This window comes from Neovison vison, chromosome 7 (assembly GCF_020171115.1).
Source record: "Neovison vison isolate M4711 chromosome 7, ASM_NN_V1, whole genome shotgun sequence".
NCBI classification, from domain to species: domain Eukaryota; kingdom Metazoa; phylum Chordata; class Mammalia; order Carnivora; family Mustelidae; genus Neogale; species Neogale vison.
Genome location: NC_058097.1, coordinates 16,741,664 through 16,761,285, shown reverse-complemented (window position 1 = coordinate 16,761,285; position 19,622 = coordinate 16,741,664). Strand labels below are relative to the sequence as shown.

General features: G+C 46.6%; 1 protein-coding gene across 1 annotated transcript in view; it reads left to right on the top strand.

The window, feature by feature from the left end:
• TANGO6 (transport and golgi organization 6 homolog) overlaps positions 1 to 13,133 on the top strand; it is a 182,841-nt gene extending 169,708 nt beyond the window's left edge. Inside the window, exon 18 of the mRNA XM_044255839.1 lies at positions 12,620 to 13,133. Coding sequence (XP_044111774.1) covers positions 12,620 to 12,796 — 177 coding nt within the window. The 3' untranslated portion in view covers positions 12,797 to 13,133. The remainder of the gene's footprint in view (positions 1 to 12,619) is intronic.
• The last annotated feature ends 6,489 nt before the right edge of the window (positions 13,134 to 19,622 follow it).

The window sequence follows — 19,622 nt, the reverse complement described above, 5'->3', positions numbered from 1 at the left end:
GATCCCCTCGACTTCTATCTCTCCCTCTTCCTTCCTTCTCAAACGCCCTGACAGCCTCGTGCCAACCCCAAATCCCCTGCATACTGTTCATTGCCTCCGCATCTTTATCCCTACTATTTCTTTTTTTTTTAATTAAAGATTTTCTTTATTTATTTGAGAGAGAGAGCAGGCATGCACATGAGTCGGGGCTGGGGGCGGGAAGTGGGAGGAGAGCGGAGGGAGAGGGAGAAGCTGGCTTCCTGCTGAGCAGTCCCTACTATTTCTTATGCTTCAAATGCCTTCTTTTCCCCTCAACTGTCCATCTGATAAGCTTTTATTCATCCTTTTGACTCTACTTAAATTTTATACTCTATGGAAAGCCTTTCCTGATTTCTTAGGTAAAATTAGTAATCACAGGGTGCCTGGGTCAGTTAAGCGGCCAGCCCTTGGTTTCGGCTCAGGTCATGATCTCACGGGTCGTGAGATGGAGCCCGGGCATGCCCTTCACTCAGCGAGGAGTCTGCTTAAGTCTTTCTCTCCCTCTGTCCCATCCACCCCCCACCCCAAATCACACTTTTCTCTCTCTCTCTCTTTCTAAAAAAAAATAAGTAAATCCTTAAATAATAATAATAATAATAATACCTTCTTCAGGCGCTACAGCACTCCACATATTGGCTCCGGGCTAGAGTAGATATCGTAATCATTTGTTCATGTCTCATGTCACCGGGGGATTGTGAGTCCCTGAACACGCTAGACACTAGTTTCTTTTAATTGTGGTAAAAGATACATAAGACAGAATTTACCATCTTAACCATTTTTAAGTATACAGTTCAGTAGCTTTAAATATATTCACACTCCAGCACTGCCACCCCTCCTCGGAACTCTTTTCATCTTGCGAAACTGAAACACTGCACCCATTAAACACGAGCTCTCCGTTTTCCTCTCCCTCGGCCCCTGGCAACCACCATCCTCTCTGTCTCTGTGAATTTGACTACTCATTCCATTCACTTTTCTATTCCTCAAATCTCACACGGTGCTTTGCTCAAAATAAGTGCTTAATGAATGTTTGTTGAGAGAGTGCATGAAATCTTTTCTCCGAGAGTCAGGGAACACATCTCTTCATCCCTTTGTACCTGCCTTTGTGATAAATAGATTTCCTAGATCTTAACCTGAAAATTCTGGGATTTCCAAGCTCTTCCGGTGTTCATGTTTCCCAAGAGCAGAAGTTGTCCAAACAAGTTCGAGGGAATTCAAGGGAATTTTATCTCCCTTTATTTAGAAACGCCTAACGTTTTCATCGCAGTTGGTTGCAGACATGCTGTCCCCAGATCAGCGGGGAGAAGGAGTCCTGAAGCAGAGTGACAGGATGAATGCTGATGTGCAGCCAGAACCTTCTGCATTTCAAAACTTGCCTTCTTGACACACACACACACGTGCATGTGCACATACACACGCACCATAGATATACTATTTATGTACTATATATATATAGCAGTGTATGTGTGTATCTGTCAAAATTCTAACACATGTATTTCCCTTAATTCCTCCAGTCTGGGCAGAGGTTTCTGCCATAATTCTAGCCAACCCAGCAACAGAGGCAGCTGCATTTATTTTAGCCTTTCATTTTCTTAAAGAACGCATGTTGATAGCTTACAACTTTCTCTTCCTTCAGAATCACACTTCGTATACACATGTTTAAGAACAAAGTTTTAAAATATTTTGGAGAAAATATGCAGTGCCAGTTCGTAGATCAAAAATGATTTTGATGGACGCCTAGCTGGCTCAGTCACTGGAACGTGCAACTCTTGATCTCAGAGTTGTGGGTTTGAGCTCCATATTGGGTATAGAGATTACTTAAAAATAAAATTTTTTTTTTTAAGATTTTTATTTATCAGAGAGAGAGAGAGAGAGAGCACACAAGCAGGGGGAGAGGCAGGCAGAGGGAGAGGCAGAAGCAGGCTCCTTGCCAAGCAAGGAGCCCAATATGGGACTCAATCCCAGGAATCTAGGATCATGACCTGAGCTGAAGGCAGACTCTTAACTGACTGAGCCACCTAGGGCATCCCTTAAAAATAAAATCTTAAAATGATTCTGACCGGATCCCCTTTCTGGAACATAAAAGCCTGATTGTTGATAGTTAAGAAAATTCCAAGAAGTGTAATAGGTTATATCCAACTCACGTCACCCTTGTTCCTGGCACTTAGATTTTTCCCAGGCAATGTTGTTACTTTCGAAACTGTGGCATAACTCTTAATCTCCTACCCAGTGTTTTTTTCCTAACCTCCCACACTCCTGCATCCTGGCTGCTTATTAGAGTGGAGAGCATAAAAATCATAAAAACAAATTAAAACGTTTTTTGAAAGTCCTGAGTCCCAGCCCCTCTGATTCTGATTCTTAGGTGTGAGGTGGGGGCCCAGCCGTGTTAAACATTCTCCAGGGGACGGTACTGTGCAGCAAGGGTGAGAATCTCTACACTAGAATGAGGGTGTTGTGCGGAGGCAAAGTCTGGGCTTTGTAGCCATGCTTCGATGTGGATGGCAGGGGTTCCTTTTTCTGGTCTAGTCCACGCCATATACATTATTAGTACATAAAGCAAAACCCACCAGTGCCTCTGTGTGTCTCCGACTGGTTTTCTCTGGCCTTTGGTCTAGTTCTCTAACATTTTCTTCCTGACACATCTTGCACAGAACCTAGAATTCCATTGAGCAGACGCCCTCAGGAGAGTGGTCTGTCCTTCCCCTCTGGGAGACTCAAGCTGGTCCTGAAGCTGGGTGACCTGGCTGAACCTGGAGTGGTGCAGGATGCCTTAAAGCAAACTGGTGCCCCAAAGAAAAGCCAAACCTCACTGCCAGCCAGGAACCCAGTTACAGCTCTGCCCCCGCCCTGCCCGGGCTCCGTCTAGATAAACAATGTTGATGGTGTGGGGAAAAGGTCATATTTTCTCCACAGCCGCCTCTTGCATATTGGTTTTGCTAGTAACTGCACAAGCTTAAAAAGCAGAGTTTGCAGAGTGAGACTTCACAGACGTGGGTTTGAATTCTAGCTGTGTCCTTGAGCAAATCGCTGAAACCCCCCCTAAAGCCCCTTTCCCTAATTTGTTTGTTTGATTTTTTGTTTAAGTAGGCTCCACATTGGAGCCCAGTGCGGGGCTTGAGTTCAAGACTCGGAGATCAAGGCCCGAGCTGAGATCAGGAGTTGGATGTCCAACCGACTGAGCCACCAGGCGCCCATCCCCTCCCCTAACTCATAAACTGGGCCTAATAACATCTGCCTCAGCGGGTTAAATGAGATAATGTGTGTGAAAGGCTTAGCACAGTGACTGGAATGTAGTAAACACTCAGTGACCATAGTGAGCCTTCTGCAGGCACGGTCTGATCCCACGTGGGGGGCATTAGGCGCCGGGAGGGGACAGGCCAAGGGTTCCCTCAGCAGGGTGCCTACACAGAGAGCCTCCAGGGCCAGGAAAGCAGAGCCCTTTCCCCACACGAGGTCACAGAGTACAGTTTGAAAGCTGGGATCGTAATCACCTTTTATGGATAAAGCTCCCAATGTCCTTTCCCACAAGCGATGGCCCGCTGCCTTTGCACACACTCCGGCCATTTTTCCTGCCTTCTTTGTTCTATTTCCGTGCCTGTGGGGGTGAAGGAAGGCTGCTGCCTTCCTCAGGTTGCTATTTAAAGACGTTCTGAAAGACGCTGCGGCGGTTGCTCCTCGCGCCCCATCAGTGGGGCTCCCGGCCCTGCAGCTGCGAGCCGGGGGCAGCCGCTGTGGGCGCTCAGCTCTGGCCCATCGAACCCTTGCACGGCGTGCTGCGGCTTCAGCGAGCCTAGCAGCGCCCAGCTGTGTAGCAAAGTCCAGCCACCTGCTTTCTGTTTAGGACCCCTGAGCTGTCACCCCTCCCAGGGGTTAAGCGCGCTGGCCGGCTTGGTCTGTGTCCCTCAGCTGCCAACCTGTGTTTGTACCTGTACCATTTTTGGCACTTGACCGGTTACAGTTTTTCTTCTTGTTCTTCACTGAAAATCATGCTGGTACTCCCTGCATCTCCATCCCACACCTTCTCCAATTTGCACTCGAGAGACCCTCCCCATTTAAGAGCCAGACATGATCCAGAAAGGGTAAAAATGCCATTTATCTCTAGCTCTGGCAGAAAAAAATACCTTGGAAATAAAAGGGTTTTGAAAAGCTCAGTAACCTCCAGTTAATAATAATTCTACCCTGAACTTCAGCATGTTTGAGATTCTCTGTCAGGCATGGATAGAAATCTCTTAGACTTTAGCAATCCTGTCTTTCTTTGCCGACCTTCCCCTCGCTTTCAGTGAGGCGTCTCAAAAGCCCAGACTTTCTGTTTGAATCAGCCCTAATTTCTTTGTCATACACCCATCAAAGTGAAGGTTTGGGTTTTATCAGTAAAGCACGTATTCCTCTTCAGGCCAGAGCTCCCCGGATGAGGTCCAAATTGTCTACCTCCATGATGCTTCTCCCATGTATTTTTTCCCTGCCCATGATCTTAGAGAGGTTGCTCACATCCTAGACCTCGGAGCCTGGCTCCTGTCTGCTTGCTCCGCAGAGTTCTTTCCGGTGCCCCCAGCTCTATGGAATAGCACGGTCAGTGTTCCCAGACGTCCGGGACCACCACCGGCCCTGACTTCTGCACTCGGACTGCGTTAAATCTCTTTACCTCGTCTTACACCTTTTTCTTCTAATTCCTCTCCATTTATTCATCTTTCTGACACCTTTCCATTGGGACTCTACTCGCTTTCATTTTCAGAGGCGTACCTTTCCCCTCGTCTTCTTGGCCCCGTGGTGGTAACCCCAATTATTTCAGTGTCGGAATAATAACACTAACAATACTTTGAATTATACATGCCTTGGCTTATCATAGCAGAGTACACCCTCACACGCGTTACCTCTTTTGATCCCACAGTCAGCTTGTAAGGTAGGCAGTGTGCTTTCTGCTTCCCACTTTGACAAAGGGACGGTAATAACCCCTTCGAGAGGCAGAATAGCGTAGTGGCTCCTAAAGAACATTGGCTCCAAGTGAGGCTGCCTGGGTCTGAATCCGGGCTCTGCCCTGTACTACCTGTGCGACCGGGCAGCTGGAAATAATGATGGTACCTCTCTCGTTGTGGTGTTGTGAGGAGTGAGTGAGCGCCTAGAGAATATGCCTAGAACCATACCTGGCACGTAACAGCTTTTATGTAGGATTTAGCTATCGTTATTATACATTCATTCATTTACTTGTCCAAAATTTACTACACAGCAGAGCTGCTCCACGCCGGGCTCTGTCCTCGGCCTCACGGAGAGAAGAGTAACAAGAAGGGCACAGAGATTACAGTACTTATGGGGGAGACCGACAACCCCCCACTTATTTAGCACTCACCACATGCCAGTCTCTGTGCTTGGATCTTTATAGACATTAACTCTCATTCTTTACAACATCCTTAAAAGGCGGCAGTGTTACTCCATTTTACAGCTGAGATCACTGAGGTTCTGAGAGCTGAGGTCGTTTGCTCCAGATTCCCCCGCTCGTGATTGCGAGCGCCATCGTTCGCCTGCCTCCGGGCCATTCGGTTCAGCTCTGCACGTCTGTCTCCCTGCTCTGGAGGTGAGCTCCTCAAGGACGGGCCAGGTCCTTGCTACCCAGAGTGTCCAGCCAAGCCTCCTGCACACGCTTTGGGAAAAGGTGGCTGAGTTGTGCCCTGTTGATGATCCTTGGCTCTCTGTACTTGAGTCCCATCTGTCCACTCTCACTTCCTTTAGCCACTAAGTCAGTCACTGGTCTTAACACTGAGGGACAGTGGTCAAAATGAGGACCCTTAGTAGTTGGGCTGTGGCTTCCTGACAGATTCCTACTACACCAGATCTTTTATTCTAGCTTGTTATAAACAGAACTGGTCGGATTCTGGGGTGTCCTCCTCTTCTGGGCACCAGTCTAGAGAATCTTTTTGCCAGGCCGTTTCCCACCACTAACTCCAGTCTCCACACCCCCATTCTCCTGTCTGCCCCTCCCTTTTATCTCGGTGTCTAACTTCCCTGTTTCTGTCCTCGAGCCCAATATTTATTAGCCACAAAGGAGCCACGAGGGGTGAGTGATAGGATTGAGCGGAATTGAGCTTTCTTTCCTTCTGATCTTTTTTCACCTGTTGGTTTTGTGGGAAGATGAAGCTCTCAGTACAGGCATATGCTAGCGTTTAACTATTTTATCCTTTTGTATTTAGCAACCCATTTTTCCCTTCAATATTAAGAAATTATAGATGGACAATCCTCTGCTAGATGGCATCTTTGCAGAGCTTGTATTTCTGTAAATGTCTTACTTGGGACCATTTGTGTTGTGTCTTACCGATCCCACATGATAACAGAAGACTAGCAGTTTCATCCACCTAAGTTCTCTTTGTAAAAGTGGCCTCTGCAACACACACACACACACACACACACACACACACACACACCCTCTCCTATCCTCCCCCTTCCTCTCCAGGCATCAGTTCTTTTCCAGAGACTTTTCATACTAAGAATCTCAGTACTTGCTTAAGATATCCTGGCCTAAGAACTTCTCGGATGGTGGAAATGTTTCTTTCAACCATCAGCTACAAAAAGCTAAGCCAGATCTCCTCTGGATGAAATGCAACCACCCCCACTCTCACCTGTACCCCCTCTGCGTTTCCTGGGAGTCCTTGGGCCTCGATGTGGAGGGATGGGGGCAGTGGGGGGGGGGATGAAGAGCAGGTGTGTTGAATTCTTAATGAAAGGTTTCCTCCATGGGATTGCCTATATCCTGCCCACCACAGTGGCTCCTGTGAGTAGCTTTACCTTTGAACTCTCCTTGTATTCAACCCCTGATCCGTGGGATTTGGTGACAATCCCCGGCTGGCAGGAAGCTTTGATCCTTGGGGAGTCCAGAGGAAGTCCTTGTGATGTGTGGGATCCCCAGTGTTACAAGGATTGGGAAGAAGCCTTTCCAGGATGGGTTGCTAAAATAGACCCATTAATTAAGAAGGAGCCTTTGCCTAACAGTTACCCAAAAAAGGAGATCCGGTAACTGATAACAAGGAGCTCAGCGCTCCTCAAGTATGAAGTGGTGTTTGCACAAGCATTATTGTTATTTTAAGGACACGGCAGTGCCAAGGGGAAAATTCCTGCCCACACCAGGAAGGAGCCGTGTACCTTAGCAGAATAGAATGCCTTAGAACCTCCCTCTTTAACAAGTAAAAGCTAACCTTATTTTGAATGTTAGGAGGCTCTGGCAAAAATTCTCAAAGATATTTCTGAGTAGGAGATAGATTCCTCTAGAAGAAGAAGAAAAAAGATGACCTTGTAATAAACAGTGGGAACTCTAGAATTTCTCTGTAAGAGACACTTTGGACTGAACGCCATTGGGCCGGATGTCAGGAGACTTGTCTTTTAGCCCCATAAGAAGCAAGCCAGGTTTGCTTCGAATCCGCATTTATTTGAGGTGGCTTAAGGTTGCAGGGACTTGCTAAAGTTTCCCCAAGCCACTCCATGGTGCCAGCCACCCTTTGGCTACAAATAAAAGTCAGACTGAAATCCCTTTCACAGGGTGGGGAACGTTCTCCCTCCGCCCACCTCCACAGGCAGAAATCACTTCCTTTGCTTCCACGGAAGTGTGGAGCTTATCGTTAGAGAGATCATAGTGTCCGGGGTGTGTGTGTGTCTCTCTCTCCCTGCTAGGCCGCAGCTGCCAGAGGGTAGGGTTCGTGCATTATTCATCCTTTTATCACCAGCACACTGCCTGGGCACGAAGTAGGCCCTTAATAATGATTATTGGATGAGTGAGTAATCATGAGGCAGTAGCTCTAAGAGTCATCGTCTTTCGGGAATCATCTCTTCTATTCACACTGCCAGCCTCGAGGAAAGAGAGGTTACCAAAGGGCAGTGAGGATAGCATCCCCCTCCTCCCCCTACAAGTTTTTTCCTTTCTTTCAGCATTTCTCTCTCCCTCAACTTGACATTTTTGTATTACTTGCTGTTAATGTTCTAAGTAGAGAATTTTTTTTTTTTAAAGATTTTAATAGACAGAGAAAGAGAGAACACAAGAAGGGAGAGCAGCAGATGGTGGAAATGCTCCCCACTGAGCAGGGAGCCCAATGCAGGACTCAGTCCCAGGACCCTGAGATCAAGACCTGAGCTGAAAGCAGATACTTTACCAACTGAGCCACCCAGGTGCCCGAAGTAGAGAATTTTAGATGTGAAATTATTAGCACAAATTATATACTTCATCTTTATATTGTGCAGTGCCAGTTTTAAATACAAATATAAGATCATTGAAATTGGGGTGCCTGGGTGGCTCAGTGGGTTGAAGCCTCTGCCTTCAGCTCAGGTCATGATCCCAGGGTCCTGGGATCGAGCCCCACATCAGGCTGTCTGCTCAGCAGGGAGCCTGCTTCCTCCTCTCTCTCTGCCTGCCTCTCTGTCAAATAAATAAATCTTTAAGGTGGGGGGAAAAAAAAGATGTTCTTAGAATTTTTAGTTTTCATTGAGTGAGAAACTGGCCAGGAGTAGCATGAGTTCCTCTCATTTCTGCTCACCATCTCCAGTCCACTTCCTGTTCCTAAAATGTGACATGTTTCCTATAACCTTTCTTTATATTCTCTCTGTGCTGTTAGGACACTTACTGTATTTTGTTCTGTAATCTTTATTTCTGTGTATGACTTACCTTCCCTACCAGACAGTAAGCCTTTAAGGTCAGGCTGTTTATCTCTTCTACTTACCAAATGGTGTTATGGAAAACCTTTGCCTAGGGGTGCCTGGGTGGCTCAGTTGTTAAGCATCCGTCTTTTGGCTCAGGTCATGATCTCACGGTCCTGGGACCGAGCCCTGCATCCGGCTCCATGGCCAGCGGAAAGCCAGCCTCTCCCTCTCCCACTCCTCCTGCTTGTGTTCCCTCTCTCTGGGTGTCTCTCTCTGTCAAATAAATAAATAAAATCTTTAAAAACAAGACAAAACAAAAACCGTTGCCTAGTAGTTAATTCAGTTAAGCAAAAAGCTTTATTTATTTTTTAGTAGGTAAATATATTCATAAAATACAATATTAAAAAGGGACAAGGGGACAAGGGTATATAATTCCCCCCATTTCCCTCTCCAGTTACCTTCCCTGGAGGCAGCCAGTTTTGTTTATTTGTTTGTTTTAAGGTTTTATTTATTTATTTGACAGAGAGACAGTACAAGCAGGCTGAGGCCGAGGGAGAAGCAGACTCCACTGAGCAAAGAGCCTGATGTTGGGCTCAGTCCTTGGATCCTGGGATCATGACCTGAACTGAAGGCAGACGCTTAACCTACTGAGCCACCCAGGCGCTCCAAGAAGCCAGTTTCGTAATATATACTTTTCTTCAGAGACAGTCCATGTTGATAGTACATAGGCTATTATATATATATTTTTTACATGGATTTCACAAAAGTGAAAAAATCATTGAATGTCTACATTTTCCTGTTTCTTTTTTTTCTGATCTTCCTCCTTTTTGGAAATTCTACATTGGCATAGACTTCAGGGTATGGGCATTGCTTGAAGTTCCAAAGTACAGAGAGGAGCCCCTGGCTGGCTCAGTCAGTAGAAGAGCATGTGAGTCTTGCTCTCAGGGTCATCAGTTCAAGCCCCACGTCGGGCATGGAACCTACTTTAAAAAAATAAAATAAAATAAATGAAACAATCCTTTAAAAATAACTAAATAAAACAAAGTGGTGAGAGGAAAAGTTTTAGAGACCTTTTGGACCAATTATTGTCAGAGATGCTTGCATATAGTGACATAAATCCAACTTGGTTCATGTTAGGTGGCGTTGTTAATAAATAGAAGCAATACAGCATAGCATAGTAGTTAAGATAATAGATCCTCTTCCAAGCAAAATACAAAATCCAGAAACCATAAAGGAAAAATTAATTAATTTAACTACATCAAAAATGCAGATTTTGGGGTGCCTGCGTGGCTCAGTGAGTTAAGCCTCTGCCTTCAGCTCAGGTCATGATCTCAGGGTCCTGGGATCAAGCCTGCTTTCCCTTCTTTCTCTGCTTGCCTCTCTGCCTACCTATGATCTCTCTCCCTCTGTCGAATAAATAAATAAAATCTTTTTAAAAAAAAGTAGGGGCGCCTGGGTGGCTCAGTGGCTTAAAGCCTCTGCCTTCGGCTCAGGTCATGATCCCAGGGTCCTGGAATTGAGCCCTACATTAGGCTCTCTGCTCAGCGGGGAACCTGCTCCCCCCTCCCCCTGCCTGCCTGCCTTTGCCTACTTGTGATCTCTGTCTGCCAAATAAATAAATGAAATCTAAAAAAATTAAAAATTAAAAATGAAATTAAATTAAAATGTAGATTTCTCCACTGGAAAAAAATTTCACAAAGAAAAAATGCCAACTATGACAAACAACTTAAATAATAGACCTTTTTTAATATACAAAGAGCTCTTACAAATCAGTAAGGTAAAGTTCAGTTACACATACCAGAATAAAATAGAGTTTATTATATGTAAATTTAAAACAGCATGATGCTATTTTTCATTTAGCGGATAAGCAAAGATAAACAACAGTACACAGCACTGATGCGAATTTAGTGTGATGTGGAAATGTAAATTATTGCAACTCTCTGGCTACCATTGTCACAATTTTATGTGTGGATCACCTTCTGACCCAAAGATTCCATTTCTAGATATTGGTTCTATAGATACACTTGTTCATGTCTGCAAAGACTTAGGTAACAGAGTGTTTATTGCAGCAATATTTGTAATATCAAAGATAAAAAAATGAGTTTCATTGGCAAAAAAATAAATTGTGTGACATTCATTCTATGCAGCCATTTTTTCAAGATTTATTTATTTATTTATTTGACACACAGAGAGAGATCACAAGTAGGCAGAGAGGCAGGCGGTGGGGCGGTGGGTAAGCAGACTCCCCACTGAGCAGAGAGCCCGATGTGGGCCTCGATCCCAGGACCCTGAGATCACAACCCGAGCCAAAGGCAGAGGCTTAACCCACTGAGCCACCCAGGCTCCCCTGCAGCCATTTTTTTTTTTTAAAGTATTTCTCGATGTGCCAGTTATACAAAAGATCTTCAAAGTAGAATAAGTCAGCTGGGATGATGGCATATAATAGCATAAAATACAGTTCTGTGGTTTTAAAGGGGGGAAAGGCACATACATACATATGCTTAAAAATATCTAGAACATTTCTCAGTTACACATGACACCCTCTGAGAAAGGAAACTAAGAGCCTGGAGTAGAAGAGAGACTTTGTTTTTTGGGGTTTTTTTGTTTGGTTGGGTTTTTTTAGATTTTATGTATTTGTTTGTTTGTTTGACAATGACACAGGGAGAGAGGGAACACAATCAGGCGGAGTGGGAGAGGGAGAAGCAGGATTGAGCCACCCAGGCGCCTGAGACTTTTTTTTAAAGTAGGCTTCACTCCCAATGTAGAGTCCAACACAGAGCTTGAACTCGAGGCTCTGAGATGGAGACCTGAGCTGAGATCTAGAATCAGACTCTACACTAACCGATCCACCCAGGCACCCCTCCCCGAGACTTATATTTTAACATGTACTTTTTTGTACTGTATTACCTTTTCAGTAAAAATAAACAAACAACGCAGAGTCTGGATGTTTAAAATCTAGCTCCCCCGTTTTTTTAGCTGAGTAATTTGTGGATGTTATGTAACCCTCTAGTCTTCTATATTTTCATCTGTAAAATGGGGCTAATGTCTTTATATGACTCGCATAAAAGTTGGATAATATATGAAAAATACCTCCTACAGTACCTGATCCAAAAGTAGTAGCCTTTGAGGCAAAGAGCCCTAGACCAGAAGTAATTTCACAGGGAGCTAAAGACAAGTCACACGACACCCATGACCTGGTGACTTCAGTCTCTAGTTTGGCTAGCTGATCCCTAAGGCCCCCTACCTCTGAGTTCACCTGTTTGTTTGAAAGCTGTTTCCTGTTAAAAGTTGTTGTAACTCCAAAGCCAGGAGGATTTGGGAGGAAATTAGGAGCTCCTGGGAGTAGGTGCTTTGGCACCCTCCCAGTTCCATACCAGAGCCCAAGATGAGAGCATTGGATGGGAAAGATGGGTGTGGCTCTATGGCTCTATCTACACAGCCCTCCCTTGTTTCCTGTTGCAACGTTGCAATTGCAAAAAAAAAAAAAATTACAGTGACTTAAGAAAGGGCCTGGAAATGGAACTGGGATGGAAAATTTTAAAACAGTGACAATGAAAGGCATGCTTATTGAAGAGATAACCTTCTGGGTCTCATAAGATAGATGTCCACAGATGGGTGTCTGCAGAGAGCTTTGTGGGAGCCTGAGAGGAAGATGCTGGTAATTATGCTCTAGGAGTAACCCTATCTGGGCACCAAGACCTGTCTGTGATCCTGATTTTGGGAGGGAACGAACGGGCCTGGAATCTCTACTTTGGCCTGGGGATCAAAGGGAGTAGCAGCCCCCAAGACGTATGTAGTGAGGTGTCAGGGGTCGTGAGAAGCCCAAAAGGAAGCCTGTCTCAGTACAGCTACCCCTCCTTCCATGGAGGAGGCCATATATAATCTTCAGGAAGCCTGTGAGTTTCCTCTCAGAACTTCTCAGGCAGAAGTTAGGGTCGTTCTGAGAAATTCTGGCACAGTAGTCAGTCATGACCCTGTTTCTTTCATACAGGTGCTGAGGGATGTCCTCAAGGATCTCTACCACCTGCTGAAACACGTGGTGCGCTTGGAGCCTGATGATGTGGCCAAGCTCCATGCCCAGTTGGCCCTTGAAGAGCTGGATGAGATAATGAGAAATTTCCTCTTCCCACCACAGAAGCTGGAGAAAAAGATTGTGGTCCTGCCATAGACCTAGCTCAAAGGACGTCAAGGAGGTAGAGGACCAAGCAGCCAGAGCAGTGCCCAGACGTTCCAGCAGGTGGCCCCACTGCCTCTTTGGTGCAGGCAATATGGCTGACCCTGGATGGCTTTATGTCTCTGGTCATTCGTGTCTTTAGGCAGACCTTCCTAAAGCAGCCATTTAGCTATTCTGCAACTGGCCTGAGGCATGTGTCCTTAGAAGACAAAAGATTACAAATCTCATTTATTTATCTGCACGTTTTTCAGTGTCCTGTGGCATTTAGAGAAGAAAGTCTATTTGATGGAAGTGTATCTTTAACATGACTGGTAGAAGTTGACTAATTGGCCATTCTTGTCACTTGAACTGAAGAGGTTGATCACCCTCCTGAGTGGCACATGTGTCACATATCTTGTTATTCTTCTGTGGTGAGATTGTTCTTCCTTGCAATAATGAAGAGCAGCCAGAGCTGGTCATCCTTGGCTGCTCAAGAGGCAGATCAGAGCACAAATGCATTTGGAGGCAGGGAGGGGAAGGAAACTGTTATCGAAACATGCAAAATGGAATAAAAATTTTTTTGGCTAGAGAGAACAGGTCTGAATCTGGTCTTCCGCTATTGAGATGGAAAGCTAATGCACTGAGGAGGATTTCAACTCCAGAAAAGAGCATCAAGCTGGTTGAATCTTCCAGAGATGAAGGGTAAGCCCTTTGTTTGTCCCCCTGAGCTATTTTCTTCACTCCCTCTGCTACTGTTTTCACTCAGTTGCCCTGATTACAGGACAAAAGAGCCACAAACATCTCAGATGAGAGAGTTTATATTTTGCATTTGGTCCTCTGCTTCTTGAGGGAGGAACACTTAGACAATGGGTTGATTAAATGTGTACCGGAAAGTGGATAGCCTATTGGTGACGTGATGCCATGTTTATTGAAATCATGTCAGATGTAGCACTGTGTGGACTCCTCTTTACTTACTTATATATTGTGGCCACTGAATTTGATTGTAGCTAAAAGAGAAGACAAAGTGGTACCTTGGTGGCTCAGTCGGTTAAGTGCGTGACTTCGACTCAGGTCATGATCTCAGAGTCCTGGGATCAAGTCCTACATTGGGCTCCCTGCTCAGTAAGGAGTCTGCTTATCCCTCTGCCCCTCTCCCTGCTTGCATTCTCCCCCCCGCCCCCCTGCCCAAATAAATAAATTTTTTTAAAAAGAGAGAGAGAGAGAAGACAAAAAGGAGAAACAGGCTGACTGCTTCAGACAAGCCCTCCCTGATGTCAGCACCTTGACAGGGTTAACCCGGAGCTTCTCGACCAGTCCTCAGCTTTGCAGAGCTAGGTACACAATTTTATCTCCACTCCCTGGGGTAACCAGGCCTAGGGCAACCAAAACACAACTTCCCATATCTCACAGGTGACAGAAGGAGCTGTGTACGAGCATGCCCATATGCCAGTTAACAACAGGCTCTTTCTGTCTGGCCAGATTACAGAGGAGGTTTTTAGCTTAGAACCTTTGTGGTAGGCATTCCTTTAAATTAAGTGGCCTTCTGGGGCGCCTGGCTGGTTTGGTCGGAAGAGCATGCGATTCTTGATCTCAGGGTGGTGAGTTCAAGGCCCATGGTGGGTATGGGGCTTACTTAAAATAAATATACTTCAAATAAATAAGTAAAATGGCCTTCTTACAGATACAGATCATAAGCTAGTTTAGTAAACAAAGAATTAGAACAAAGGTGATTACATGTTTTTGAGAAATAGTATCATTCAGCTAGGGGAGCTGGATTTGTTTCCATTCTCCAAATCAGGATGTAGAAAATCAGGATTGGGGTTTTTAGATCAGAGAAAAATCTCCATTGAACCAGCTGGATATACCCTGAAAATTCTTGTTTCTTGGCGTGCCTTTAACTAGACTCCACACAATGTACTTTAGATCATTAGATTGGATATGTTAGGTGATTAGATTAACTTGGTTTGCATTAAGTGCATTCCAGTTCTGAAGATAGATCCTAACTGATCACCTTGATTAGACTGAGGAACTCTGTAGTCTCACAACCTGTTCTCCTAGGGAGTGCCTCGGGAAGCATTCTAGTCCCTGTATCTCCATTTATAAATTGCCTCTTAATTTGAGTTATTTGGTAAATGGCTAAAAGCATCTGTTCTTTATTGATTTTCATGGATTCCATTTCAAAGAATAACCTTTTCTGACCTTGTTACCAAACTCAGGGGAAAGACACCGTAATGTAACCCTCCTAAACATGACCAAAATATTAAAAAGTTTCCAAATTTATATTTACAAATTTAGTGCGTGCGTGCATGCGTGTGTGTGTGTGTGTGTGTCTGTGTGTGTAGGGACACCTGGCTGGTTCAGTCAGAGAAGCATGTGACTCTTGATCATGAGTTCGAGCCTCACGTTGGCTAGAGATTACTAAAAAAATAAGCAAACTTTAAAAAAAAAAAGAACTTAGGACTAATAAAAATATAAAACTAAAAAAAAGGAAAGAAAGAAGGAAAGAGGCACAGAAATCCATGGCCAGTGGAGGAGCAGCAATGATGCCCCCCTCCACAGGGCCCATGAGGTGTGTCTGGTTCTCTGGAATATGTAACAGCAGTGTCCTCCAGCTTGCTCCTGTCTCTCCCCTCCTTCAAGGCCACCCACCTTCTCTCTGCTGCCCTTCCAGTCTACTCCCTTACCTGTCCTACTGAACTTGCCTTGGCCTCTCCCCTTTGGTCCCTTCCACTGCCCAGCCGTCCGCCATACAGACTCCCTTGGGTCATCCGTGTGGTCTTTTACTTGGCCCTCTCTCCCTCCTTTCCCTTCCCAGCTTCTTACTCCTGTTTCCAGGCCTGCTCTCCGTAGCTCCTTGGCCTACAGAGGATGGCTCCAAAGCAAGAGACAAGGCTGCAGCCAAGCCGCACGTCCACTTCCTGAGCTTCGACTGCTTGTTCAGGTGACTTCCTGGAGAGTCTTCCGGAGGGTCTCCCTCTCCCTCCTCCTGTTTGGCAAGTGCCCTTCTACAAGCCCTCTGTTCCTTAATCAGAAATCTCCTGACCTTCACTTTGCTCTTTACCATCTCTCTGTACTTGCTAATACTCCTCTTCCTTCTTCACTTCTCTCCTTCATCCCTTCACCTTTCCAGTGGCCCTGCTCACCCATCTACGTAGAAGGGCCAAGGTGCCAGGGACTGGAGGGTAGCAGAGCAAGTCACAGCAACGGTGAGAGCCATTTACTGAGCACCTACTGTGTGCCAGATGCCGTGCCAGGCACTGAGAACACCGCAGCGAGCAAAGCAGACTGAACTTGCCTCAGGGGAAGCTCCCGTTGTACAGGAGACAGATAATAAAGAAGATAAACAATACAGGAGATAGAATGTCAAGTGAGGTTAAATGCTGTAGAGGAAAATTAAGTCAGGAAGGTGGGCGCAGATTGTACATTTCGATCAGTTATTTATTTTATTTTGTTTTTTTTTTTTAAGATTTTATTTATTTATTTGACAGACAGAGATTACAAGTAGGCAGAGAGGCAGGGGTGGGGTGGGGGGAGCAGGCTCCCTGCCGAGCAGAGAGCCCTATGCGGGGCTTTATCCCAGGAGCCTGGGATCATGACCTGAGCCAAAGGCAGAGGCTTAACCCACCGAGCCACCCAGGCGCCCCTAGATCAGTTGTTTAGAGAGGGCCTCACTGGGAAGTTGGTATTTGTGTCAAGATCAGGAGGAGGCGAGGGAGTGACCAGGAAGATGTTCTGGCGGAAGAACACTGCAGACAAAGCAAAGGACAAGTGCACAGGCTCGGAGCTGAAAGTATGTCTGGCAGGTTTGAGGACGGGCCGGAGGCCAGGCTGGCTCCAGGGCAGTGAGCTTGAGGGAAGGGGAATTGGTGGGGCTGGGTACGGGGCACTGGACCCGTGGAGCCTTGCAGACCGCTCTCAGCAAGGAGGCGGGGGCAGCCCCTTCAGCTTCTTTTTGTCAAGTGCTTAAGGCCACATGGATGAATGCTGTAATATGGGAAATGCCTCTAGCCCCAAGGGTTTTTTTCCTCCATCACAAAGAAGTAGCAAGCCCCATCTCTTCACCACCCCCCTTCTCTGGAAAGCCAACCTACCCCCTCCCCACACCCTTGGTCTGGGAGAGCCTCACCTGCCTGCTGCCTGGGTTGCTCAGCAGAGGCGGGGGCATGGCTGAGGCATCTGAAAGCGGTTCCGTTAGGAGGAACGAGTTGGGGGATGATTCATCTGACCTGTACAAAACCCAACTGGCTTCTGTAGTCTTTTTGCAGAGAATTGCAGCATCTCAGCCGGAATGTCGGTGGTAAGGGCGAGGGGGGGAGAGGAGAGCGGAGTTCCAGGCAGGTTGTGGAGCGGTAGCGGTAGCTGCCGGTGCCTGACGGCGGGCGCCTGGGCTGCTGTGTCCTCCAGCAAGTCCTGCAGACGTTCTGCAGTCACATGCTGCCGGCTGACTGCAGTGCGCGCCACCCCAGCTGGGAACGGAGGTGCTGCTGGGGGCTGGGAAGCTGTCTTCCTGGGCGCTGGCTGGGGCACTCCTCCCTGCTGGTGGGGCTCAGGGCTGCATGCTGGCAGGTGAGGAGGGGACCCAGACCCTCACCGCCCGCCCTGGAGGGGGCCGTGCCGGCTGCTGCAGAGGGTCGTCCACTGTTGTCCTTCTCTACCGTTCTTCCTCCGGACTCTGGAGCTCTGTGCGGCCAGGAGGGCTCAGGGACTGTCCTCCCTCCTGCGACCCTGTGCAGGCCCCGTGGGGCACAGCATAGGAAGTGCAGTTGCTCTGCCTTCCTTGTCATTTGGAAAGCCGTTTTGCATCCAAAACCTCCCCTGCTTCTCACAACAGCCTCTTGGAACAGGGAGGCCAGCTACTGTTACTCCCCTGTGGTGGGATTTGGCCCCTGGTCTCCTGGGTCTTAGCCAGACTCTCAAATGTTTGTTAAAGACTAGAGAGCCTCCTCCCCAACCTCCAGATGAGTATAGATGCAGTTTGGGAAGAAAACTCACGGTTCATATATCCAGGTGAGCCCGAGCATGTGTGTTCCATGAAGATAGAGTCTGATGTCCACCGACACATGCTGAGGGGTGCCAACCAAGACCCCTGTGCTTGCCCTGGGCCGCCTCTGAGGATGCCCACCAGCGACTGAGACCTCAAGTACGGATACCTGGCTGTGTCCGGGTATGTGAGTGTGTTTTCTGATCACATATGTTATTATCAACTCTAACAAATGTCATCATATATATATATATGATATAATGTTGATGTAATACATCAACTCTAACAAATGTAATACATGTAACAAAAAAAAAAAAGAAAAGAAAAGAAAAATGCGCCCAATTTCACCTCCACTCCAACCCCAGGATCACCGCTGGCGGTGTCGTCAGTGTCCCTTCAGATCTTTCTTGCCTCTCACGCTTCTCCAAAATGAATACAGGCCTGCATTACTGCTTTCAAAAGCCAAAATAGGATTGAACCATAAATAGTGTCCCACATATTTTTTTTTCTTAGTTTTATGTCTTGGAGACTCTGTCCTGTCACTACTCACAGCTCCCTGTCCTTTGTGATGGCACATGTCTCCTGCAGTGTAGATGAGCTACAGCGGGTGTAGACATTTGTTTCTTTTTTTTTTTTTTAAAGATTTTATTTATTTATTTGCGAGAGAGAGACAGTGAGAGAGAGCATGAGAGGGGAGAAGGTCAGAGAGCGAAGCAGACTCCCCATGGAGCTGGGAGCCTGATGTGGGACTCGATCCCGGGACTCCAGGATCACGCCCTGAGCCGAAGGCAGTCGTCCAACCAACTGAGCCACCCAGGCGTCCCTAGACATTTGTTTCTTGATGGTCCATTGAGCTGTTTCTAATTTCCAGTGATTCTTCAGGAACTCTCAACGTACCTCTTTGCATACTGAAGCGTTTTTACAGGATAGGTCCTAAGAGGTCTAAATGTTGGATTGTGCTGCTTTGAACATTGTTAGTTTTTGTTTTTAAGATTTTATTTTTAAGTAATCTTCAAACCAGCGTGGGGCTCGAACTCACAACCCCAGGATCAGGCGTTGCATGCTGTACCTCCTGAGCCAGCCAGGTGCCTGGCTTTGGACCTTTTTAAATGTTTGTACCACCATGTGCATCAGAAAGTGTGTGCTGATCTATATTCCCCTCTCCTCAGTTGGCGTGGCTCTAATACCCATGAGATACCGGTTCACTCTCCACAGCAGAAGTGTGGAGACCATGCTCTAAACAATTTAAGGACTGGGCAAGCCACAGGGGCTGGAGTGTTCAGTATACCCAAACCACCGATGGCGGCACAACGACACACCTTGCAGGTACACTCACCAGCTTATTAGGACTCTCCTGGAAAGAAATCCTGAGCCCCTACAGGTCTGTTAAAAAGGATTCTTGCCAGGGACACCTGGCTGGCTCGCTTGGTAGAGGACGCGCCTCTTGATCTAGGGGCTGTGAGTTGAAGCCCCAGGCTGGGCATACAACCTACTAAAAACCAGAAACGATTTTTACCGGACTCTCAGTTCTGAGACTGTGCCCTGGGTGTTTGGGGATGCCCTCTCAAGGGGTTTGCAGTGTCCCCAGGATAGGGACCACGTTTCCCAAACCAGATTGAGGACACTGGGTCTGACAGCCCTTCAGAGCATCAAGTTCATCTTGTAACGTGCAGAGCAAATGACATCTGCACATTCCACATCACTGAACAGCATCCTCACGCTGTGAAGAGTTTATTGTGTTCTTCTGTGTGTTTGAGATCTATTAATCCACTAAATCCTCCCACCTGGCCTGTGAGGTAGGTATTATTATTATCCCTGTTTTACAGATGGGAAAAGTGAGGCACCCAAGAGGCTAATTAC